Here is a 25,234-nt window from a genome sequence, read left to right as displayed (position 1 = left end):
TCCATTTGGGTGAAGAATGCTCAGCCTTAGTTGTGAATTTTGTTGTTTTTAGGAGAGAAGTTGAGCTCCAGTCCTTCTATTCGGCCCTTTCTTTTTTTCTTTTTCTTTTTTTTTTTTTTGGTCTTTTTGCCTTTTCTAGGGCCGCTCCCACGGCATATGGAGGTTCCCAGGCCAGGGGTCCAATTGGAGCTGTGGCCGCTGGCCTACACCACAGCCACAGCAACACGGGATCCGAGCCGTGTTTGCAACCTACACCACAGCTCATGGCAACGCCAGATCCTTAACCCACTGAGCAAGGCCAGGGATCGAACCCGCAACCTCATGGTTCCTAGTTGGATTCGTTAACCACTGTGCCACGATGGGAACTCCCGGCCCTTTCTTGATTTGTCTGGAGCTCTCTGAATCCTCTCGAACCCTCATCCTCACAGATCAGAGTCTAGTTCGTTTATGGCTGAGCCACGAAGTGAACTCCCCTATTTGACTTTCTAAGGTTCAGTTTTCTCCACTGCCAAATGGGACCATACCCCCTCCCAGCACTGTACTGAGAGAAAACAGGACGCTTAGTGCGAAGGAAGCCGTCATCCAGCTTGTTATTTATTTATTTATTGCTTTTTAGGGCCGCACCTGTGGCATATGGAGGTTCCCAGGCTAGGGGTCCAATTGGAGCTACAGCTGCCGGCCTACACCAGAGCCACAGCAATGCAGGATCCGAGCCTTGTCTGTGACCCACACCACAGCTCATGGCAACGCCAGATCCTTAACCCACGGAGGGAGGCCAGGGATGGAACCCACAACCTCATGGTTTCCACTGTGCCACAATGGGAACTCCACAGCTTGTGATTTTTAAGTGACATGCGATCCACAAGATTGAATTCATCACTGTCTTTGGTTCATAACAAACTGTCATCATTGTTTTGCTCATCGTCTTTGTGATTGGCTTTATTAAAAATGTAAAGCTCATGGAGTTCCCATCGTGGCTCAGTGGTTAACGAATCTGACTAGGAACCATGAGGTTGCGGGTTTGATCCCTGGCCTTGCTCAGTGGGTTAAATATCCGGCATTGCCGTGAACTCTGGTGTAGGTCGCAGACGCGGCTTGGATCCCGCGTTGCTGTGCCTCTGGTGTAGGCTGGCGGCTTCAGCTCTGATTAGAACCCTAGCCTGGGAACCTCCATATGCTACGGGATTGGCCCTAGAAACCACAGAAAGACAAAAAAAAAAAAAAAAGTGATCACCTGGCACCCTTGCTACAGCTTATCTGCCCTTCTGTGCAACAACCCTCTTGTTCCTTGCTTCTGTTCCTGCCATTCTGTGATTTATCTTTCCTGTCCCTTTCTTTGGTATCCTTTTTCTTTTTTCTTTTCTTTTCTTTTTTTTTTTTTTTTTTTTTTTTTTTTTTTTTCTGCACCTGTGGCATGTGGAAGTTCTGGGGCCAGGGATCAAACCCACGTCACAGCAGTGACCCAGGCCTCTGCAGTGACAGCACCAGATCCATAACCTGCTGAGCCAGACAAGAACCCCTGGCATCCTTTTTACTACACACACGTCTGCCTGAACCAAGGAGTGCTAACTTTAATTGTTCTTTAGCATTATAAAAACTCAGTAGAGGCGTTCCCATTGTGGTGCAGCAGAAACGAATCTGACTAGGAACCATAAGGTTGTGGGTTCGATACCTGGCCCCGCTCAGTGTGTTAAGGATCCGGTGTTGCCATGAACTGTGGTGTAGGTCGTGAGCTGTGGTGTGGGTTGCAGACATGCCTCGGATCCTGGGTTGCTGTGGCTGTGGCATAGGCTGGGCAGCTGTAGCTCCGATTAGACCCCTAGCCTGGGAACCTCCTTATGCCACGGGCGCGGCCCTAAAACATAAAAACAAAACAAAACCAAAAAACCCACCTCAATGGAGTTTTCGTCATGGCTCAGCAGAAATGAACCCAGCTAGTGTCTAGGAGCATCTGGGTTTGATCCCTAGCCTCGCTCAGTGGGTTAAGGATCTGGTGTTGACATGAGCTGTGGTGTAGGTCACAGATGTGGCTTGGATCCCGCATTGCTGTGGCTGTGTCTGTGGTGTAGACTGGCAGCTGCAGCTCTGATTTGACCCCAAGCCTGGGAACCTCCATATGCCCCAGGTGCCACCCTATAAAGCAAAAAATAAACACATATAAAGAAAAGAATAGCTCAGCATCTTGCTCTGGGTGATCTCCTGGAACTTTCCCTCAGCACCACTTCTGAGGGTCCTCCACCCTGGGAGTCGTGCTGGGGGAAAATATTCACTACCATCCCAAGGGGTTGGCTTTGCTTTTGCTTTTTAGGGCCGCCCCTGCGGCATATGGAGGTTCCCAGGCTAGGGGTCCAATCGGAGCTATAACTGCCGGCCCACACCACAGCCCCAGCAACGTGGGATCCGAGCCACGTCTGGGACCTACCCCACAGCTCACGGCAACGCCAGATCCTTAACCCACTGAGCGAGGCCAGGGATCAAGCCTGCATCCTCCTGGATCCTAGTCGGGTTCGTTTCCGCTGAGCCCCGACAGGAACCCCCATCCCAAGGCGTTTGTCCACTGTCGTGTGATAGACAGTCTTGAGTTGTTTCCGCTTTTATGTTTTCTTCCTCCCTGCTTCCCTTGCCCTCCCCTCCAGCATCCCCATCCAGCTGCTGACCCCCCCAGCCAGTGACTTGTCTCCTTCCAGGAGCTGCAGCAGCTGGTGCTCCGCACACAGCAGGAGGCTCGGGCCCAGCAGCAGGCCCGGGAGCACGAGGCGGAGCGGCTGCGGATCGAGATTGTGACGCTGCGGGAGGCGCTGGAGGAGGAGACGGCGGCGAGGGCCAGCCTGGAGGGGCAGCTGAGGGTGCAGCGGGAGGAGACAGGTGAGGGAGCCACCACCCCCGCCCCACCCCAGGTGGACTCCCCAGCCCCACGGGAGACGGCCTGGGTGCCGGAAGGGGCGGGAGAGGACACGGTGCCGGGATGATGAGTCTTGACCGCCTCTTTCTCTCCTTTCCGCACAGAGGTGTTAGAGGGTGAGTTTGGGCTGCAGCCTGACCCCGGCGGCGGCGGGCGGGGAAGGAGAAGGGGGTGTGGGCCTGACGGCTTGGCCCTGCCTGACTTCCCAGCCTCCCTGTGCAGCCTGAGGATGGAGATGGAGCGGGTCCAGCAGGAGCAGAGCAAGGTGAGGCAGGACCCGGGCCAGGATCGCGGTGGCTGGGGGGGCGGCAGCGTGGAGAAGACCCTCGCCGGCCCCTGCGGCCCTTTCTGCCTCCCTCAGGCCAGGCGGCATGAAGTCCTGGGGCAGCCTCCGGGCTCAGGCCGCACAGAAGAGGTCAGGGTCAGGGGTGGCATGGAAGGGGTTCCCCCGTCCAAACCTCCTGCTTCGGTGGCCCAAGACCTACCCCACCCCCCACCGCGCTCTGTGTCCTGTGTCCCCAGGTCCAGCTCACAGACCTCCTCTCGGAACAGAGGGCAAAGATGCTGCGGCTGCAGGCTGAGCTGGAGACCAGTGAGCAGGTGCAGAGGGATTTCGTACGGCTGTCCCAGGCCCTGCAGGTATGGCGTGTCCACCCGCCAGCCCCACCAGGCTGACTCCGGGTGACTTGTCTCAGGTCTGGCAAGGACAGTCCCCTAGTCAGAGGAGGGCTTCCTCCCTTCCTCCCTCTAGTGTGGCCCGGTCCTTTCCTCTGAGCTCCTGGTCAAAAAAACGTTGATGGGAAGTTCCCATTGTGGCGCAGCAGAAAGAAATCCGACTAGGAACCATGAGGTTGTGGGTTCGATCCCTGGCCTCGCTCAGTAGGTTAAGGATTCAGTGTTGCCGTGAGCTGTGGTGTAGGTTACAGACGTGGCTCAGATCTGGCGTGGCTGTGACTGTGGCATAGGCCGGCAGCAACAGCTCCAATTACATCCCTAGCCTTGGAACCTCCATATGCCGCGGGTGCAGGCTTCAAAAGACAAAACAAAAACAAACCAAAAAAACCCCAAAAAAAGGTTGACGATCTTGTGTGTCCATCTTTGTCGGTCACGCGAAGCCCGTGGCCCCATCTGCCCCTGCCCAGCCTTCCTCAGGCTGCTGTCTTTGGACACTGTTTCTTCCCTTGAACCAGTCTCACTGGGGGTTGGGGGAGGTGGGGGCCCTGGGTGCTGGTGCCAAGGCCCTTGCCCCTCAGGGAGCTGGCGGGTGGGGTGAGCCTGCCTTTTCCCACCAGGGGCGCTCTGCCTCCCTCATCCGCCCCCCAGGTGCGCCTGGAGCGGATCCGCCAGGCAGAGAGTCTGGAGCAAGTGCGCAGCATCATGGACGAGGCGCCCCTCAGGGACATCAGGGACATCAAGGACACCTGAGGGGCCAGCACCTGCCCGCCCGTGGGGGAGATCGCCTTTCTCCACTCCTGAACTGTGAGGCCGAGGCTTTTGGGGGGGGTGTCTCAGAATGGAGTCTTCACCCTCTCCAAGCCTGGGGTTGAGGTGACAGAGCCACCGCTGTCCTGTCCCTCGTGTGCCGCCTCCCTGGGGAGGCCGAGCCTTCTGCTTCCAAAGACGACCCCTAGGTGGGGGTCCCCAACCCCTGCGGGAGCCCAAGGGCAGGCTCGGGCCTTTAGCTTTCTGGCTGCTATGCTGCCTCCTGGGTCCTGACCCTCCCGCCCCCGCCCCACCCCAGCCACACTAACAGCCACGCCTGTTACCACTTTCCCGAGCCACCATCGAGCTGAGTTGGTGGCTGGGAGGCTCAGGTCATGTCCCCGGGTCCCGCCACACATGCAACCCCAGACAAGTGGCTGCTCCATGGACTGCATGACACTAAGATGCTTGTCCCCAGGGGCCCAAGCCAAGCCCCAAGATGTGTGCGGAGACAAGGAGGCCAGAGTTTTCTGTCATTTATTTTCAATAAATAAGCAGCTCAGCTCAATCGGTCGCCTTGTCCCTGCAAGCCCCATGGGGTTGGGGAGGGAGGTGTTACCGGGGGCGGGGGAGGGGGGTGTGGGACGCTGAAGGGGAGAGGAGAAGAGAAGGGGACGTCGTGTTTATAAACAAGAATGTGGGGGTGGGGGTGGGGACGGGGAGGGGTCTGTGCCACAGCTCTGGCTGAAGATGCATCACTATGAGGGTGGAGGGGGCAGTAGGACTGGTCACTTTCTTCTTTCATCTTCTGGATCTGGAAAGACAAAGGGAAGGATGAGACAGGTGGCGGGGCAGGACAGGAGAGGAACCGTCCCCGCTGTCTCTGGCCCCTGGAATACTCACCTGGAGCCCCCTCCACCAGCCAGCCACCCCCCCAACTCACCTGTGTCCCCAGACCCCCACTCCTCCCAACCAACCACCGCAGCCCCAGCAGCAGACAGCTCAGCGCCCAGCCAGCGCAACGCAGCGCAGCGCAGCAGACACGGTGGCGCCCGGGGGCGGGCAGTGCTGGCCTCATAGAGTAAGAGCAGCAGCCCGCCCCCACTCGGAAGCGTGGCAGTGGCGGCGGCATTGGCTCCAGGTGGAGCTGCAAGGGCAAGTGGCCTCAGTGCCACCTGAGGGGCAGAGGGGGCGGGCGGGGGCACAGCAGCTGGGCGAGGGCAGAAAGGGGCGCGATACCTGTGACACGGTTCAAAGAGGTGGAGGAGGGGGAACGGGTTATCCTATGGCCAGAGAGGACAGAGAGACAGCCGGTTACCCAGGGGAGGAGGCGGTGGGAGCGCCAAGGAGACCAGGTCTGCCCTGGGCTCGGAGGAGGTGGGGGGGACCTGGGTGGGCCTGCTGGGCGGAAACTCGCCCACCTGAAAAGCAAGGGGGGGCAGGCGCCTTCGCAGCGCAGAGTGGGGGTGGGGGCTGTGCTCAGGGCCTGGGTTGGGATGGGGGGGGCGGCTGCCAGGGTTCCCAGGAGGGGAGTCTCTCACCCTCTAGATAGTTCCGCGCAACGAACTTGAGGATCTCGTCGAGCCCGATGACTGGTAAGGAAATCTTAAGAACCATGAGCCAGTGGGCCAGGTCCAGGGCCTGGAGCTTGAAGATCATCTGGGAGGAGGCGGGAAGGAGCCAGTGAGGAGGAGCCGGAGGACCCCCAGCCTCCCCCCTCGGGCAGCACCTCTGGGCGCGGACCCCTGCGGAGGGGCCCGTGTGGGTGGGGAGCAGGCCACCCTGGCTGGAAGGAGGCTCACCGGCAGAGGGTCCACGTACAGGATGAGGAAGTGGAGGGACATGGAGAGGCCGATGGAGCCCACCAGCCAGATGTTGACCCAGGGCGGCATCCGCATGAGGGACTGGTTCTCAGACAGGCTGCGGGTCGGAGGGGAGGTGGGATGGGGCCGGGGGTGGAGACACGAGGAGAGAGATGGGGTGAGCAGGGAGAGGAGGGCCCCCGCAGGACAGAGGGCGTGGCCTTCAGGAGGCGAGGGGGTGGGGGCCCACCTGTTGAGAGCATTGCACATCTCGATGGTGACCAGCACAGACAAGGCCATGGTCATGGGCTGGGGGGCCTCGAAGACCTCACAGTCCACACCCTCAAAGTCGGGGTTGTGCTCTCCGCACTTCATGAAGTGAGTCTGCAGGGGGAGGGAGGGTGAGCTGGGGTCCTTGCAGGAGCCTCCCGGCCACCCCCCCCCGCTGCTCCCCCCACTCCCTCCTCTGCCCTGCCCTACCAGCTGACTGTAGGTGACATGAGGGCCATCGTCAGCGTACAGGAACCACCAGGCTGCTGCCCCCACAGTGGCTGCACCCACGTAGCCTGTGGTGGAGAGAAGATGGGAGTTGGGGGGGGCAGGGCTGGGGGATGGGAGGAGTCGAGAGGGCCTCGTGGACAGCTGGTGGAGGAAGAGGGGCCCCCCCCCCCGCCAAGGTGGCTGCGGTGGACAGGCTGGTGTCCCACAGAGGCGCTCGTCCCCAGGGCTGGGAAGGAGCGTGGGGGCCCATCCGGCTCACCCCCAATTGCCATGTAGCGGAAGAAGAGCCAGCCGCTGATGAGGGGCTCTTTGGGGCTCCGGGGGGGCCGGTCCATGATGTCGAGGTCTGGAGGGTTGAAGCCCAAGGCTGTGGCCGGGAGCCCGTCCGTCACCAGGTTCACCCACAGCAGCTGCACGGGGATCAAGGCCTCAGGCAGCCCCAGGGCAGCTGTCAGGAAGATGCTGCCAGAAGGAGGCGGTCACATGTCTGTCCTGGATCCCGGGCCTGCGGTCACCCCTCCCTCCACCAGCCCCGGGTTCCTCCTGGATGGCCGGCCCGGCTGCTCACCAGACCACCTCGCCCACGTTGGAGGAGATGAGGTAGCGGATGAACTGCTTCATGTTGTTGTAGATGGCGCGGCCCTCCTCCACCGCGGCCACGATGGTGGAGAAGTTGTCGTCCGCCAGCACCATCTCGGAGGCTGTCTTGGCCACGGCAGTGCCGGATCCCATGGCAATGCCGATCTCGGCCTTCTTCAGGGCGGGGGCGTCATTGACACCGTCACCTGTCTGCGGGGAGAGAGAGAAGGTGGGACGCAGCCCTTTCCGCAAATCCCCCTTAAGACGCTTCTTTTTTTGTCTTTTTGCCTTTTCTAGGGCTGCTCCCACAGCATATGGAGATTCCCAGGCTAGGGTCTAATCGGATCTGTAGCCACCGGCCTATGCCAGAGCCACAGCAACGTGGGATCCGAGCCATGTCTGTGACCCACACCACAGCCCACGGCAATGCCAGATCCTTCACCCACTGAGCAAGGCCAGGGATCGAACCCGCAACTTCATGGTTCCTAGTCGGATTCATTAACCACTGAGTCATGATGGGAACTCCCGAGACTTTTCATCAGAACCGAATCCTTCCTCTCTGTGCCCCTTGCTAAGGCCCCTGCTCAGGCCTGTCCTCCCAGGGTCCCCAGCTCCCCAAGGCGGTCAGCTCCCAGGACACTAAGCAGACCACCCCACGCCAGACCCCCATGTACCCCGGTTTTCTCACCATGGCCGTGATCTCATCATAGGACTGCAGATACTCCACGATCTTGGACTTGTGGGAGGGCTCCACGCGGGCGAAGCAGCAGGCGCGCCGGCAGGCCTCCCGCTGCTCAGGCAGGGGCAGGTCGTCGAACTCCCGTCCGGTGTAGGCTCGGTCGGCCACATCCTCGTTCTCCCCAAAGATGCCAATTCGTCGGCAGATGGCAATGGCCGTGCCCTTGTTGTCCCCTGTGATCATGATCACCCGGATGCCAGCATCGCGGCACAGCTGGATGGAGCCCGTGACCTCCTTGCGGGGCGGGTCCAGCATGCCCACCACACCCACGAATGTCAGGTCCGTCTGGGGAGGGAGGGGAGAGCGACAGGGTGGGGGAGGAAGGCTGGGGCAGCGGGGGGTGGGGTGGGGGGGAAGCTGTCCCTGGGCCAGGTGTTCAAGCTTCAGTGGGGCTTCGAACGAGGGCAGCAAATGTGCCTTGTTCACAGATAGACCTGCAGGCCTGGCGGCACCAGGCCCGTCACAGGTGGCAGAGCAGGTCTTTCATAGAAAGAACTCGAGCTGGAAGTGGGGGAGGTAGTTTCTGCTTCCAACAAGGCCACTCCCTTGGTCTACACCTTTGAGCCAATCTATGTCACTGTCAGGCCATACTGCTGCTTCTATAAAATGTGGACTTTGGTGCTCTGCAGAGAGCAGGTCCACTACGAGATAAAGAGCTGGTGCCAGAAGGTCGATGCAACTGTTTCTTTCCTTTTTTTTGGCTTTTTTTAGGGCTGCACCCGAGGCATATGGAGGTGCCCAGGCTGGGAGGTTCCCAGCCTACCCCACAGCCACAGCAATGTGGGATCCAAGCCACATCTGCAACCTATATCACAGCTCACGGCAATGTCAGATCCTTAACCCATTGAGTCAGGCCAAGGATAACCCGTGTCCTCATGGATGCTAGTCTGGGTTCATTACTGCTGAACCACAAGGGGAACTCCCCGATGCGTGTCTTAAGAAAACCTCACTGTCAGAGTTCCCGTCGTGGCGCAGTGGTTAACGAATCTGATCAGGAACCATGAGGTTGCGGGTTTGATCCCTGGCCTTGCTCAGTGGGTTAAGGATCCGGCATTGCCGTGAGCTGTGGTGTGGGTCACAGACACGGCTCGGATCCCGTGTTGCTGTGGTTGTGGTGTAGGCCGGTGGCTACAGTTCCAATTAGACCCCTAGCCCGGGAACCTCCATATGCCGCGGGTGCTGCCCTAGAAAAGGCAAAAAAAAAAAAAAAAAAAAAGACAAAAAAGAGAAAACCTCACTGTGGAAACACAGCAGCGGCACCTAGTCACATGGCTGACTTCCATCCTGGCACGAGCACCTCCCCTCATCTCAGACAGGTCCAAGGACCACACACGAAGTAGCCCTGGACTAGGTGATGCCTAGAGTTCTTTCAAACTCAAACGGCCTGTGACTCAAAGGAGGAAATGACAGGGGTGCTGGTGGAGGGGGTGAGGCGGGTGCCTCGGAGGCCTCGGGAGGCTTCCATGTGCTCACCTCGTACTCCATGAACCTGGCAGAGTCATCCAGGACCATGTCCTCTCGCTTTGGGGGGGTGTCGCGGGTGGCCAGGGCCAGGCAGCGCAGGGTGTCCCGGCCAGTGCCCCACTCCTTGATCACCGACAGAATCCTCTCCTTCACCGGCCCTGTCATCGGCACCCGGGTGGTACCAACCCGCACGTAGTTACAGCGCTCGATGACCCCCTCGGGGGCGCCCTGGGAGAACGGGACGCAGTTCTCAGAGACTATGTTCCTTCGAGCGCACAGTGTGGGAGGAACAGGGATAAGACAGGGGTTTGGGGTTAGGAGGAAGGAGGGGTCCGAGGCACGCTCGGATTTCTGACCTTGACAAACATCTTGTTGCCCACAGCAGCCCGGGATTTAGCTGGAGAGCAATAGACGGACATGGACTTTCTGTCCCGGGAGAACTCCAGTGTGAATTCCTTCTTCATTAGCTGGCGAATCACCTGAGAGAGTGGAGACAGGGAGGGAGAGGCCAGACATGAGACATGAGACCGGTGGGGAAAGAGCAATGATGCTGTGTTGGAAGGGAAGAGTTCCAGACCCCTTCAAACACAGTCGAAAAGGATCTGGAGGTCAGAGTGGACCCCAAGTTAAGTCTGAGATAAAGCTAAGTCTGGCACCTACAGCAGAAATGAAGAACATTCCAAGGCTAGGGCTGGCTGTCACTGTCTTACGGTGTCCAGTTAAAAGCACAATAGAAACAGAAGGATGTGGAGTTCCTGTTGTGGCTCAGTGGAAGCAAATCTGACTAGGATCCATGAGGACGCAGGTTCGATCCCTGGCCTCGCTCAGTGGGTTAAGGATCCGGCGTTGCTGCGAGCTGTGGTGTGGGTCACAGTCGTGGTTCGGATCCTGCATTGCTGTGGCTGTGGTGTAGGCTGGCGGCTGTAACTGATTTGACCCCAGCCTCCATATGCTGTGAGCACGGCCCTCAAAAGCAAAAGAAAGAAAGAAAGAAACAGGATGATGTAACATGGTACTGTCCAGTAGAACCATCCGTGGTGGGATGTTTTAATATTCTGGATGGTCCAATATGGTGTATGGAGCCCAGGAAAAGTGAGTTTTTACTTTTATTAAATAACTTAAATGTAAACAATCACGGGTATGCTTCTACAGACGGGGGTTGTTAAACCATGGACCTGGTGCCTGGTACGCAGTAATAAACACTCCATAAAGATGAATGTACCAAATGTATGCTGGATGTTTCTCCACAAAATAAAACAAAAACAATAAATAAAAATAAGGTGGGAGTTCCCACTGTGGCTCAGCAGATTAAGAACTTCACTAGGATCCATGAGGATGCAGATTCGATCCCTGGCCTCGCTCAATAGGTTAAGGATCCTCTGTGGCCACAGCCCCAGGGTAGGTCACAGATGCAGCTCGAAGCCATGGTGCTGTGGCTGTGGTGCAGGCCTGTACCTGAAGCTTTGACACAACCCCTGGCCTGGGAACTTCCATATGCCACAGGTGCAAAAAAAATAAAAATTAAAAAATAAGGTAATGTTCATATTATTTGTAAATTTTAAAAATGAATCCTTGGAGTTCCCGTCGTGACACAGTGGTTAACGAATCCGACTAGGAACCATGAGGTTGAGGGTTCGATCCTTGGCCTTGCTCAGTGGGTTAAGGATCCGGCGTTGCCGTGAGCTGAGGTGTAGGTTTGCAAACGCAGCTCGGATCTGCATTGCTATGGTTCTGGCGTAGGCCTGCGGCTACAGCTCTGATTCGACCCCTAGCCTGGGAACCTCCATATGCCGTGGGAGCAGCCCAAGAAATGGCAAAAAGACAAAAAAAAAAAAAAAAAAAGAATCCTTTAGTGATAGATATTTAAGTTATTTTCATTGTTTTTGTTTCATTAAACAAAGCAGCAATGAGCATCTTGCATATACCAAAAAGAAAAAGGAATGAGCAATGTGGAGAATATAAGGTAAACCCCAAAGGGGTTTAGTATGGACATTCAAAAATATTAGTAGCAAAAACTTAGGGAGATAGTCACATTCAGAACTGAGCTTGTTCATCGGAATAAGGGAACGCAGAGGCATGTGCAACAGTCACATTTCCCAAATCCCACATCAGGTCTTGAGATCTGATCAAAACAAGTGTGTTTTCTCTGGTGTAGGCCGGTGGTTACGGCTCCCATTCGACCCCTAGCCTGGGAACTTCCATATGCCACAGGAGCGGCCAGAGAAATTGCAAAAAAGTCAAAAAAAAAACACCAAACACAAGTGTATTTCTAGTTTCAAGTGTGTTTCTACGGGTCAGAGTTGAAACTGGGGCTGCTCCAGGATGGGTCACTTGTGGTTTCTGTGTCCAGCTCCATCCTCCATCCCTTTCAATGAGGGAACCAACAGGAATACTCCTTTTTTTTTTTTTTTTTTGGCCTTTTCTAGGGCCACACCCATGGCATTTGGAGGTTCCCAGGCTAGGGGTCTGATCAGAGCTGTAGCTGCCAGCCTATGCCAGAGCCACAGCAATGCAGGATCCGAGCTGCACGTGCAATCTACACCACAGCTCACGGCAACGCCAGATAGGAATACTCTTTTTTATTTATTTTTTTTTTAGGGCCACACATGCCCAGCATATGGAAGTTGCCAGGCTAGGGATTGAATTAGGGCTGCAGCTGCTAGCCTACACCACAGCCATTGCAACACCAGATTCAAGACACATTTGGTTGTTTTTGTTTTTTGTTTTTTTGTTTTTTTTGTTTTTTTGTCTTTTGTCTTTTGAGGGCTGCACCTGCGGCATATGGAAGTTCCCAGGCTAGGGGTCCAATGGGAGCTGAAGCCGCCAACTTACACCACAGCCACAGCAACGCCAGATCCGAGCTGCGCCTCTGACCTACACCACAGCTCATGGCAACGTTGGATCCTTAACCCACTGAACGAGGCCAGGGATCGAACCTGCATCCTCATGGATGCTCATTGGGTTTGCTAACCCATGAGCCTTGCCGGGAACTCCCAAGACGCATTTGTGACCTACGCTGCAGCTTGCACCCATGCTGCATCCTTAACCTATTGAGTGAGGCCAGGGACTGAACCTGCCTCATGGATACTAGTCGGGTTTTTAACCCACTGAGCCACAACGGGAACTCCTGGAAAAGTCATCTTCCATTCATTCAGGGCTGCTGCAGCTGGGCCCCAGGAAGAGCAGTACAGGTGCAGGGGTAGGAGCCAACACAAAGTCAGCCAAGGAGCGCACTGGAGAGGCCGCCTGCCTATGCTGGGGCCAGACGGGTGCAGGGGAAAGGGGTGGTGTTTCCTGAAGTTCCTTAGGTCCTGGCCTGGGCAGCGTGGGGGTGGAGAAGGCCTGCAGGGAGGAGGGAGCCCAGACTCACCGAGTTGCAGGCGTTGGCCCTCTCCACCTTCGAGAGGTTTCTCACATCGGTATTGAATACGTTCATCTTCTCCACCAGGGTGGTGAGCGCTGTCTCAGTGGCCTCACCCACCTTCTCATACACACCTTTGGCCTGGAGAGGGCAGAGGAAGGAGAGGATGTAAATGCCCGGGGTCCTTCTGGCCCCTCGATCCCACCCCATCGCCCGCCTTCCACCTAGAAGGGGAAGGGAGCCAGCCGCCGTCGTCCCCTGACACCCAGGAGAGGGCTTGGTGCAAAGGACACCCTTCCCCTGCCCCCTGCCTTGTGGCCTGCGGAGGAGGCCTGGATGCGGAGGCAGCTGGAGGGGGAAGGAGGGGCCGCCTCGGGAGCAGAGAGGAGAGGTTACCTCGTTGAAGTCCAAGGAGGAGTCATTGCAGAGGGCACAAATGGTGGCCAGCTCCACCAGGCCATCATACTGCCCTGCCCGGACTGGCTTATCATTCTTCAAGCTGGCAGCAGGGCCGGGGGAAGGAAGGGAAAGAGACAGGTGGAGAAGAGAGGGAATGAGATGCAGAGAGAGCCCAGGGAGCGCCATCAGGGACGGTGCGGGAGATGGCCACCCATTGGGAGATAAGTGGGAGAGAGAAGGAGGTCAGGGAAGGAACAGGAGAGAAACAGGAAGGCAAACTAGAGGGAGTCTGGGCGTTCTCATGGGGGCGCCATGGAAACAAATCTGACTAGGAACCATAAGGTTGCGGGTTCGATCCCCGGCCTCGCTCAGTGGGTTAAGGATCCGGCGTTGCCGTGAGCTGTGGGGTAGGTCGCAGACACAGCTTGGATCCCGTGTGCCTGTGGCTGTGCTGTAGGCTGGTGGCTACAACTCCGATTCAACCCCTAGCCTGGGAATCTCCATAGGCCGCGGGTGCGGCCCTAAAAAACCAAAAAAAAAAAAAAACCAAACAAACTAGAGGGAGGTGCCCCCCCAACCCCCCACCCCCCAACAAAGAGGAGGTGTATGTGTGAGGGGGAGGGGCACGAGGAACTGGGATGAGGATGATGACTCTAGGGGCACTTACACCTCTCCTTCTGGAGCGTAAGTGGAGCCGGTGATGGAGAACTCGTTCAGAAGGCAGATGTCCCCTTCCACCTTGTCGATGACAAACATCTGCAGAAGAGAAGGGCAGGCACGCGGAGGTCTAACTGTGCCCATCCTTGAAGGCAGGCTGCAGCCTGGGGAGGCCCGAGCCCCGAGCGCGCCTCTGTCCGGCCCTCTGCGCGGACTTAGCCAACTTCCCACCCTCATCCCCCCACTGGTCCTTCCCTTTTCCTCCTGCACCCTCCCCTTTCCCACCGCACCCCTGCAATTAGTCTCCCCTGTGCGAGTGGCCTCAAAAGTTACTGCAGGTCAAGGTTCGAGCCCTGGCCTCGCTCAGTGGGTCAAGGATCTGGCGTTGCTGTGGCTGTGGCATAGGCTGGCAGCTGTGGCCTGGGAACTTCCACAGGCCTCGGGTACAGCCCTAAAAAAAAAAAAAAAAAAAAAAAAAAAAGGAAGACCTATTTCAGAGTTCCTGTCATGGCTCAGTGGAAACAAATCTGACTAGCATCCGTAACAATGTGGGTTCAATCCCTGGCCTTGCTCAGTGGGTTAAGGATCCGGTGTTGCCATGAGCTGCGGTGTAGGTCACAAACCCAGCTCAGATCCTGAGTAGCTGTGGCTGTGGTGTAGGCCAGCGGTTACCTCACCGATTGGACCTCTATCCTGGGAACTGCCATATGCCGTGGGCATGGCCCTAAAAAGACACACACAGATACACACACACAAAAAAATGTTACTGCAGGTCCTGCTGGAGGTTCCATCAGGTCAGCTGGTAAAGTAAGACGTGCACCATAAGGCGTAGTGGGGACTGTGGCCACCAGTCCACTTGTGAGCACATGGCCCACCTACAGCCCCAGCCTCTGTGCACAGATCTTCCAGTTTTGTAGGAAGAACTAGAAATTCTGGTTATTTTCCTATGCAATCACTTGACATTTCAAATGTGGGTGATTCATTGATTCCTATGAAACATGACAGGAGCCTAGGAGTCTGGCTTTGAAGCCAATGCTTTGGAGGGATGTTGATCGCACCACGCAGAGGGGAGCAGCCCATCTGAACCAGAGCAGGTGTGGGGCCTTAGGACGTGTTCCAAGACAAAAGGCTTCTGCGGTCAGGTCATTTGGGGAAACTCTGGGTTAAACGAAGTGAAATCCACCCTCTCTATGAAGGGTCAGCCTTCTCTGAGGCTTTCAAATGCCAAGAGGCATGGGGGTCTCCCCAGGGGTACATCCTTTCTTGGCCTGATCTGACAGCACAGCCCCTGATTCTCAGAACAGCAGTTTCTATTCATCGGATAAAAGTCCCCCAAAGTCTGTTTAGGGCAAAGGCTCTTTGCCTGGGGTCCATGGAGGATCCCCCACACCCCTCCCCGCACTGGACCAAAGGGATCTGTAAACTTTGACGGCCAAACAAAAATGAGGAGTTCCTGTCGTGGCGCAGTGGAAACGAATCCAATTAGGAACCATGAGGTGGCAGGTTCGATCCCTGGCCTCGCTCAGTGGGTTAAGGATCCGGGGTTGCCGTGAGCTGTGGTGTAGGTCGAAGACACGGCTTGGATCTGGCATTGGGCTGTGGCTGTGCTGTAGGCCGGCAGCTGTAGCTCCAATTCGACCCCAAACCTGGGAACCTCCATATGCTGCAGGGGCGGGCCTAAAAGGACAAAAGACAAAAAAAAAAAAAAAAAAAAAAAATGACACCTTGTCTTTTCTCTCTGACAGTAAACATTTCCTCCCACTTTATGAATGTGGACAATGGACCACATTAGTATTAGCAAAACCTGTGACTTGGCCACCAATATAATCACACATAGTCTCCTCTCACGTTGCATGGTCGCAGAGCTCTCAAAATAGCATTTACGCTCATCGCAGCTTTAGCGTTATGGCAATTCTGAGCTCCACGGCTGGACTTGCCACTTACTGCATTAATAAAGAAGCATAACGCAAAAGTCACAGGTCTCTTTTTAAATTATTTCGATGGCTGGTATTTCTTTTCTTTTCTTTTCTTTTTTTGTCTTTTTGCCATTTTCTTGGGCCGCTCTCGCGGCATATGGAGGTTCCCAGGCTAGGGGTCTAATCGGAGCTGTAGCCACCGGCCTACACCAGAGCCACAGCAACGCAGGATCCGAGCCGTGTCTGCAACCTACACCACAGCTCACGGCAACGCCGGATCATTAACCCACTGAGCAAGGGCAGGGATCGAACCCGCAACCTTATGGTTCCTAGTCGGATTCGTTAACCACTGCGCCACGACAGGAACTCCAATGGCTGGTATTTCGATCATGGGTTTCTGATGTCATTTAAAAAGAGAATCCTGAGAGTTTTAGGTTATACATTAAATATATGAAATGTAGAGGTCCGGATGGCCAAAGGCGCCAAAGCACCGGAAAGATGAACAGCCCTGGTTAAGGAGTTCCCGTTGTGGCTCAGTGGGCTAAGAATCAGACTGGTATTCATGAGGATGTAGGTTCCATCCCTGGCCTTGCTCAGGGGGTTAAGGATCTGGCGTTGCCGCCAAGTGCAGCGTAGGTTGCAGAGATAGCTTGGATCCGGCGTTGCCCTGGCCGTGGTGGAGGCTCCAGCTGCAGCTTTGATTCGACCCCTAGCCTGGGAACCTCCATATGCCACAGTGTGGCCCTAAAAATAAATAAATAAACAAATAAGTTTTTTTAAGCAGGGGGGATGCCCTGGTTTAGGAAATGCTGTTTGGGATTAGAGTGGCCAGGCTCCCCAGGCCCCATCATGAATGAGGGGGCAGTCCGGTGAATCGGTAGGTGCTCTGGGGCCAGACAGACTTGGGTTTGAAACTCAGTTCTGCTCCTTATTAGGTGTGCATTGAATCTCCCAGAGCTTCAGTTTCCTCCCCAGACAGGGCCACTGCGGGGCCTTAGGGACCACACACAGCCGCATCTGGCACACGGATGGTGGCTGCAGGGAGCTCTCTGCCTGGGACAGGGCGCTGCTCTGCTCCCTCTGGCAGGACAACACTCTCTGTGCCTTCTGGGCATTTCTTTCTCAGGCCCAAATGAGAAGCTGCCAGTTGGAGTTCCCGTCGTGGCTCAGCGGTAATAAAACCGACTAGGATCCATGAGGATGCGGGTTCGAGCCTTGGCCTCACTCAATGGGTTAAGGATCCGGTGTTGCTGTGCGCCACAGTGTAGGTCACAGATGTGACTCAGATCCTGAGTTGCTGTGGCTGTGGTGTAGGCCGGCGGTTGTAGCTCCGATTAGACTCCTAACCTTGGAAACTCCACATGCCTCGGGTGCAGCACACCCCAAAAAAAGATGCTGCCAGGGATGAAGGGGTAGCCCCATCTTTGGGGGGGCGGGGCTCATCTGGCCCCAAAGGCCATCAACTGGGTGGGAGCTGCCACCCTTTCCTAACCTTGCAGACAGACATCTGGTTGGTGGTAAGGGTGCCCGTTTTATCGGAACAAATGACAGAGGTGCAGCCCAGAGTCTCTACGGAGGGCAAGCTCCTGACAATTGCGTTCTTCTTTGCCATCCGGCGGGTGCCCAGGGCCAGGCAGGTGGTGATGACGGCAGGAAGGCCTGTGGGGAGAAGGAGAGCATATGGGCGAGGGCTTGGTCCTGGGGGAGGGAGGGAGACCTAGAGGGGTACTGAAGAGTGGTCCCCAAAGATAGCAGGTCCTGATCCGTGGAACTCGTAAATGTTACTTTCTTCTCTCTCTCTTTTTTTTTTTTTTTTTTGTCTTTTGTCTTTTTAGGGCCACACCCGAGGCATATGGAGGTTCCCAGGCTAGGGATTGAATTGGAGCTACAGCTGCTGGCCTACACCACAGCCACAGCAATGCCAGATCTGAGCCACGTCTGCGACCTACACCACAGCTCACAGCAATGCCGGATCCTTAACCCACTGAGCGAGGCCAGGGATCGAACCAGCATCCTCATAGTTCCTGGTCAGATTTGTTTCCGCTGTGCCAAGACATGAACTCCTCTTTCACTTTTTTTTTTTTAATTGTCTTTTTATTTAGGGCCACACCCACAGCACATGGAAGTTTCCAGGATAGGAGTTGAATCAGAGCTGCAGCCGCCGGCCTACGCCAGAGCCACAGCAACACCGCCAGATCCGAGCCTCGTCTGTGACCTACACCACAGCTCATGGCAACGCTGGATCCTTAACCCGCTGAGAGAGGCCAGGGATTGAACCTGGGTCCTCATGGATGCTCGTCAGGTTCATTACCACAGAGCCACAGTGGGAACTCTGTAAATGTTACTTTCTGTAGGTAATGGGTCTTTGCAGATGAGACGAGCACTCGGGAGGGGAGAGAGAGAGAGAGAGATAGCCCTACCTTCTGGAATTGCAGCCACAGCCAGGGCCACGGCGATCTTAAAGTAGTAGATGGCGCCCCGGATCCAGGAGCCCCCGTGGACAGGATCGTTGAAGTGGCCGATGTTGATGAGCCAGACGGCCACGCAGATGAGGGAGATGACCTTGGACAGCTGCTCCCCAAACTCATCCAGCTTCTGCTGCAGAGGGGTCTTGTCCTGCTCTGTGGCGGCCATTTGGTCACGGATCTTCCCGATCTCGGTGCTCACCCCAGTGGTGGCCACGATGCCTATGGCCTTGCCGGCGGCAATGTTGGTGCCCTGGGAAGGGGGAGGAGAAGCCAGGAGTCGGGTGATGCCCCTTGGGCTGCATCCCCACCCCCAGCTGTGGGCACCATCTCTCGCCACGCCACCACATCTCTCCCAGACCAGGGCCCCTGACGCGGGTGCACCATAGCTGGTCCCAGACAGCTGACCGTGGATGGCTGACCCTGGATGGCTGACCCTGGATGGCTGACCCCGGACAGCTGACCCTGGATGGCTGGCCCTGGATGGCTGACCCTGGACGGCTGACCCTGGACAGCTGGCCCCGGATGGCTGACTCTGGACGGCTGGCCCCGGACGGCTGACCCCGGACGGCTGACCCTGGATGCTGGTCCCAGACCACTCACCGAGAAGAGCATATTCTTCTTATCTTGGTTGACAGCCCGGGGGTCGGGAACAGGCTCTGTGTGCTTGATGACAGAGACAGACTCGCCTGTGGAGAAGGGGAGACCAAGGGGGTTTCAGATGACCTTGCGTCCGTCTCCCACACCTCCCACTCCAACTCTCTCCTCGCTCGGCGGTATGGGGCCTGGGAAGGATCCCGAGACAACCCTGGAGAAAGTCTGGACTCTGGAAGAAGCCAGCAGAGGCAGATGGGAAACCCGCTGCACTTAAACTGAACGGACCTTTTTTCTTTTTTCTTTTTTTTTTTAGGGTCACACCATGGCATATGGAGGTTCCCAGGCTAGGGGTCGAATCGGAGTTACAGCTACTGACCTACCCCACAGCCACGGCGATGCCAGATCCGAGCGGAATCTCCGACCTACACTGCAGCTCATGGCAACGCCGGATCCTTAACCCCACTGAGGGGGCCAGGGATGGAACCTGCATCCTCACGGATCCTAGTCAGAGTTGTTAACCACTGAGCCACGACGGGCCCTCTCAAGAAGCTGCGGTTTTAGGTGCATCTGAACCCACCCTTATCCTAGGATCTCTGCTCCCTCCCCTGGGGGCTTTGGAGCAGACAGGACAGTGGTCTAGGTGAGGTGTCCGTATGTCTTAGCGGAAGGGATGGGCTGACAGCCATCTGAAATGGGCACCAATGTCCCGCCGTGTCCCTGACCCCTTGTGTTCCAGGCTTAGGCAGCGAATAAAGCTGAGCAGTGCCGTTGCCACCGCCATGGAGCCACGAGGGGGCCCTACTGCCCTGCCCGGGGTCCTCTCTCGTCCCTGTCTGTCCGCTCAGCTCTTCCCTCATCCCATCCTCGTCCTCATGCCCCCGCGATGCACCCTCCCACCCCAGCCAACAGACCTGTCAGGATGGACTGGTCGACCCGGAGGGTGGTGGACTTGATGGTGAGAATGCGGATGTCCGCGGGGACTTTGTCCCCCACTGTGGAGAGAGGACAAGAGAGCGAAACCAGTTGAGAAGGGAGTTTTCTTCCTCCCTAAGAAAAACCCAGTCTTTGATGACCTCACCTCATCCTTCAGGCCTCGCGGGAGAGGGGGCGGGGTGGGGGGGTGTCACCTGGGCTGTGCTCCTGTCGTCCCAGCCAGCATCTCCCTCTAACACTCATTCCATGGTTGGCCCCTCCTGCTGAATATTTTTCTCCCCACTAACCTGTGAGCCTGCTGAGGGCAGGGCTGGGGTGCTGGGGCACACAGTAGGTGCTCAATAAATGTCCACTGCATGACTACAGGCAACACTGGGGACAATCCTGTCATCTAAGGGGAAACTAAAAACTGAGGATGAGACAGCAAAGCAGAGGGAAACACGAGCGAGAAAGATAGGGAGGGACAGGCAGGGAGAGAACCGGAGGAAACAGACTGAGCCAGACAGACGAGCAGGAGAAGGCAGCAAGAAACAGGGGAAAATATGGGACACTTAACCAAGGCAAAAGCTGAGAAGCAGGAGAGGAAAGCGGGGGAAGGGAAGACACAGCAGGAGCGGATGGAGGCAGAGGGCACGGGCTGGGCAGGTCCGCACGGAGGACCCAGGATGCATATCAGAAGCCTGGCGCCCCGGGCTGAGCATCTGGGGGACAGCACGACTCCATGGTCAGCAAGCTGGGGAGATGGGCTGGAGAGAAGGGGAGTCTGCAGGAAACAGGGCAATGGGGGGCAGGGGAGGCCCCACAGGCCAGAGAGCTGAGAAAGGTGGGGACAGGCCAAGGGACATGCACAGAAGGAGGGGGGCAGACCAGGAACCCGAGCGCCTGGGGGACATGGCGGATGCCCGCCCCCTCCACTCAGATGCCCCTGTGGAGCTAAGCGCCTCCCCGCCTGGTCCCGCCTGGTCCCCAGGATGGTGCTGGGGATGGGGTTTGGCTGCTTTCCTTTCCCTGTTCCTAAGGTTGCTCCTCCTGTGCCAGAGGAAGCTGACAGAGGAGGGAGGAGGCGGCAAGGGAGCTGGGCGGGACACCGTCACCAAAGCTCAAATGATATTTATAGACATGCATGGCGCTGACTCCAAACTATCACCGCGGCAGGACCGCCCTGGGATGGGGCACCGGGGTCTTCAGCCCGCCCTCCCTCCCTGACTCCAAGCTTCCCAAGAGTGGCGACTTGGGTGTCCGGTGGAGGGAAGCAGGCCTAGAAAGAGACATCTCCCTATGCCAGGGGCCTGGAGACGTGGGAAGGCCTGCACGGGGCAAATATAAAAACCGCTGAAGGGGGCAGAATCCCAGTAATCTTAGCCACCCGGCCCCCACCCCTCCCTGGTCAGGCATTAAGTGTCCCTCACCGGAGAGGCGGGGCCCTCCTTGCGCTCCCCTCCTCCCAGGTCCCGTGCTCTCTTCCCGGGGCCTGAGTTTCCCTTACATGGTCGGGGGCTTGAGCCTCTGGCCCCCCTCCTCCCTTCTCCCCTCGCTCCTTCCCCTTCGAGAGGCCTCAAGGGCACCGAGAGGTCAAGATTTAAAGCTGACCAAGCTTGGGGGTGGGTGGAAGGAGAGGGAAGCCAGGCCTCAGGAGGGTGGGGGTGGAGACGGGGCCATTGGCAGGGCCTGGGTTCCACCTGTTGCCTGCAAGTGCTCGGGGAGAGGAGGGGGAGCAGGGGGTCTGCCTGCAGCTTCAGGGACAGGACTGGCTGTTCCTGCTGAGACGCTGACGGAGAGGGGGGGTGCTCTGGCCACCGTGCCCTGGGGTGACCTCCTGAGGAGTCTGGGAAGGAGAAGCAGAAAGTCCACCATCCCGGCTACCTTCTGGACACCACGACCAAGGGCCAATCAGCCCCCACTCTCCACATACACATCTTCTTGGCCTCGGACCCATCCTGGACCACTCGTCCCCATCACTTACCCGCCACCTCCACGATGTCTCCGGGGACAATGTCTCGGGCCTTGATCCTTTGTACTGCCTTGCGGTCAGCCCGGTAGACCTTCCCCATCTCGGGCTCATATTCCTTCAGAGCCTCAATGGCATTCTCTGCATTCCGCTCCTGGGGGGACAGGGTTGAGGAGAGGAGGGTTGGCAGAGGAAGGGAGGTGGTGGGATGAGAGGGCACTGGTCTGGGAGGATGCAAGTGGTGTAGGTTCAGAAGAGTAGGGACCGGAGTCCCCGGGGGAAGTGGGGGCATCACAGGGAAGGAGGCAGGTTATGCAGTCCTGGCTCCTGGCCCAGGGAAGAAGACAATCCCCCCCCCCCGCCCCCGACCCAACATGAAGGGGTGTGTGTGTGCGTGTGCGTGTGTGTGTTGAGGAAACTGACTCACAGCCTAGAACAGACAGAGGGGTTTGGAAGGAGAATTTTAAAAAAATCAGAAAGCAGGGGATAGGAAAAGCAGAGGATGGTATAAGGTAAGAGAAAAAAGGACATCAAACTAGCATTTGCAGAAATCCTCCCATAGGCCACACACAGGGCTGGGCACGTTCACACTCATTGTCTTGTTACGTGTCACCACAATTCTGAGGGCCGGGATGATGAGCCTCATTTTATAGACAAGGAAACTGAGATTCAGAGAGATGAAGGAACTTGCCCAGGGTTGTACAGCCAGCAAGTGACAGTAGGGACCAGTCCTCCCCATCCCCCCACCCCCCTGTCCTTCCAATGTTCTGTTCCTTTTCCAAACTGAGCAAAAGGACCAGAGAACAAGGCAAGCCCAGGGGAGGTGATGGAGGAGGAGGAGGAGGAGGAGACGGGGACGGAGGCTGGCCTCACGTTCAGTGTTCAGTGTCAGGATGTGAAGGAATGAGGCAGCGTCAAAGCTAACCTGCCAAACTCCCACAATGGCGTTGGCAATGAGGATCAAGAGGATGACAAAGGGCTCGACAAAGGCAGTGACTGTCTCTTCGCCTTCCTCAAACCAGGCCAGCACCTGGGGAACAAGGGAAGGGAGGAGAATGGGTAATTAAGCCCCCCCACACTCTTCCCCCCCCCCCACAGGGGTGAGGAGAAGAAATGGAGGTGAGAACCTGCACAGGAGCAAATGGGACGGGGCATCACAGGAGCACCGCCGCCCCACGTCGCTTTGAGGGCCGACACGCTCCATGGCCCAGACTCACACGAGCCCGGCGGTTGCTGATATTCAGCGGGCACAGGCGGGCACAGACATGCACAGCTCAGGGATTAGCTGGGAATGCTTTCAGGTTTCCCTGACCAAGTAGTTGGCTTGTAAACGAAGCTCCGGGGACACCCAGGCCAACTGCCCCCTGAGCCACATCCATCCCACAGGAGCCAAAACGCGCTAGGCAAGACCCTGTGGTCCCTGCAGGCGCTGGGCCCACCCATGGCCCTCCCCCACAGCAAGACGAGGCAGGGAAGCTCCAATTTCAAGAGGGAGCAGGAGGGGGGGATAGTGTTACGGGGCCTCCTGTACACACCCCACCCCAGCTGTTGCCACTGCCAGGCAACAGCCCCAGGCAAATGTCAAGGAGCAAATCTGAGAAGGAGAAGGGAGGCCCTGCCAGCTAGTACTCAGGGGCCCACGGGGCCTCCACTATAGAGACCAGGGGACACGGGGACTTTGGGGCCTCCAGAGTCTTGTCTTTGAGAACTAAGATGTTAAGGAAGAAACTCTCAAATGCAGGCTGGATGCTGGGATGGTGGGTGCTGAGGGGAGCTCCAGGGCAGGAGAGGTGCCAGGGCCTTAAGAGGGCGGTGGGGGCGGCCCTGAGGCTGTGAGGGGGAAGGGTCAGGTCAGGTCAGGTGAGTGAGGAGGGGGATCCCGGAGTTCCAGCCCCGATGGGGGGAGTTGGGAGGCGAAGCTCAGAGACAGATGAGGGGTCTGGGCCATTAGGTGCTTTTGGAGTCACCCTGGCACCAGCCGCTTTTTCCCGCCTCTGGGAGGGAGTCTTTGCTTCAACCAATCAGCGCCAGGAGGGCGGGGCCGGGGTGTCAGGATGCTCAGGGATTGGTGGAGCGGTTTGTGCGTCCCGCGGCATGCCGGGAGCAGTGGTGGCCTGGGAACCTCAGCGGCGGCGTGTGAGCCGTGGAGCCCAGCCGCGGAGCGCTTAGGGGGGTAACCCGAGACCTCGGAGCCCTTGAAGCTCCGGGGGCGGCTTAGCTTCAATGTTTTGGCTGAGAACACCCTAAAGCTTAAAATAAAACCTGCCTGTGGGGTGTGGGGGAGGACAGAGGAATATGCAAATCAGCGTCACCCCACCTCTCTCGGTTCTGGTCTGGAGAATAGGATGCTGAAGGCTCGGACTAGAGGAACCCATGATTTGGAGCCGGTCGCCAGCAGACTCTCCAGATCCCCCCAACCCACAGCCCCAGCCAGCCCTCAGAGGCCCTCCCACACTTACAAAGGAAATGCAGGCGGCCAGGAGAAGGATCCGCACTAGGAGGTCTTCAAACTGCTCTATCACCAGCTCCCACAGGGACTTCCCTGGGGGAAGAAGCAAGGGGAGGGAGCCCTCGGGGTTAAGGTCTAACAGATGACCGGCTGGGACTCTGGGTGCAGGCTGGGATCCAGCCTGGAGCAGAAAGGGTCTGTGGTGATGGGCAGGCCATTTGATGCTGAGAAAAGGGCTGAGGGAACAGGCCAGGAGTCCAAAAACAGGCTCCTCCAAGGAGTGGGCAGTTGTTCAAGGGCTGGATGCCTCAAGGAGAAAGTGCCCGGAAACTTCTGCCCCAGGCCAGGCTCTAACCTTTGGGGAGGAACATTTGTCCCAGGAGTCAGAAGGAGAGGGCAGGAAGAAGGGAGTGGGGCACAGAGGGGAAGAGGTGGAACTTACCTTCCTCAGCAGGGAGCTCTGCCCAGAGAGAAAGAAGAAAAGGACACATTCATTTGGCATTCAGTGCAATGCCGCCCGCACCCAGGACTTTGTGGCTAAGGTAAGAGAATCAGGCCACCAAAAGGGCAGCTGAGGTTCACCAAGGTTATCCATAGAACTTCTCCAATCTCTGGGTCTCAGGGACCCTGTTTTCTCAGTATCCTCCCCTCCCCTGCAGTCATTGGTCCATGACCTGTCTCCTCCCTAGGATCCCCTGGAGCGCAAGGCCCTGGTGTGTGTGAGTGTGAGTCCATGTGTGTGTTGTGCGGATGCGGGAGGGCACGACCGGCCTCTCCTGCAAGGGACACTTACCATTGTGGCCGTATTTCTCCAGATGCCGCTTAACTTGGTCCGGGGTGAGGCCTGTGGTCTCGCTCACCCCAAAATAGGCCAAACATTCTTCTGTGGTCTTGGAGTGTGCAGCCTCCATGGTGCTCCCTTCCTGGGGGCCAGGGGGCGGTCTGTTCCTTCTGGGGGGGTTTCCTCACGCGTGGGGGGCCTTCCTCAGTGTGTCCACCTGCCTGTCCGTCTGGGTTTCTTCCTCTCTCTCTCCTACCCCCCCCAGCTTATTCTTCCCTCCACGAAGCTCTGACCCCAGTCCCACTTGCAGCAGCCGGCC

The 25,234-nt window shown here is 57.1% G+C and overlaps 2 protein-coding genes across 14 annotated transcripts in view; one reads left to right on the top strand and one right to left on the bottom strand.

Annotated features, from left to right (window-relative positions):
* The window catches only part of RABEP2 (rabaptin, RAB GTPase binding effector protein 2), a 17,299-nt gene extending 12,407 nt beyond the window's left edge, over nt 1–4,892 (top strand). For 4 of the 9 annotated variants that reach the window (XR_014840407.1, XR_014840406.1, XR_014840409.1 and 1 more), the window contains exons 9-12: nt 2,688–2,873; nt 3,112–3,167; nt 3,425–3,541; nt 4,226–4,892. Coding sequence is in view for 3 of the 9 variants with exons in the window: in XM_085017092.1 (XP_084873218.1) it covers nt 2,688–2,865; nt 3,007–3,018; nt 3,112–3,167; nt 3,264–3,317; nt 3,425–3,541; nt 4,226–4,327 (519 nt within the window). In the remaining 6 variants the exon portion in view is untranslated. Of the gene's footprint in view, nt 1–2,687; nt 2,874–3,006; nt 3,019–3,111; nt 3,168–3,263; nt 3,318–3,424; nt 3,542–4,225 lie in introns of all 9 variants that reach the window. The other 5 variants (XM_085017091.1, XM_003124519.5, XR_014840405.1 and 2 more) reach the window with 3 other exon arrangements.
* ATP2A1 (ATPase sarcoplasmic/endoplasmic reticulum Ca2+ transporting 1) lies at nt 4,844–25,234 on the bottom strand. 5 transcript variants are annotated; one of them, NM_001204393.2, is given in 23 exon segments: nt 4,844–5,138; nt 5,564–5,607; nt 5,866–5,983; nt 6,127–6,244; nt 6,377–6,510; nt 6,607–6,692; nt 6,887–7,089; nt 7,196–7,416; nt 7,895–8,230; nt 9,419–9,637; nt 9,766–9,888; nt 12,780–12,911; nt 13,167–13,269; nt 13,837–13,925; nt 17,235–17,401; nt 18,163–18,460; nt 18,811–18,896; nt 19,716–19,796; nt 21,701–21,839; nt 22,611–22,715; nt 24,145–24,227; nt 24,577–24,594; nt 24,928–25,223. In NM_001204393.2, coding segments are annotated over 22 exon segments (2,982 nt in total). In that variant the 5' UTR covers nt 25,046–25,223; the 3' UTR covers nt 4,844–5,138; nt 5,564–5,602.

This window comes from Sus scrofa, chromosome 3 (genome assembly GCF_054392235.1).
Source record: "Sus scrofa isolate SSC_HxYL_T2T_F1_AM1 chromosome 3, Sscrofa_HxYL_maternal_Yorkshire_Landrace_v2.0, whole genome shotgun sequence".
Taxonomy (NCBI): Eukaryota; Metazoa; Chordata; class Mammalia; order Artiodactyla; family Suidae; genus Sus; species Sus scrofa.
The sequence above is the reverse complement of the archived record's forward strand: the minus strand, read 5'-3'. Positions and strand labels throughout refer to the sequence as shown.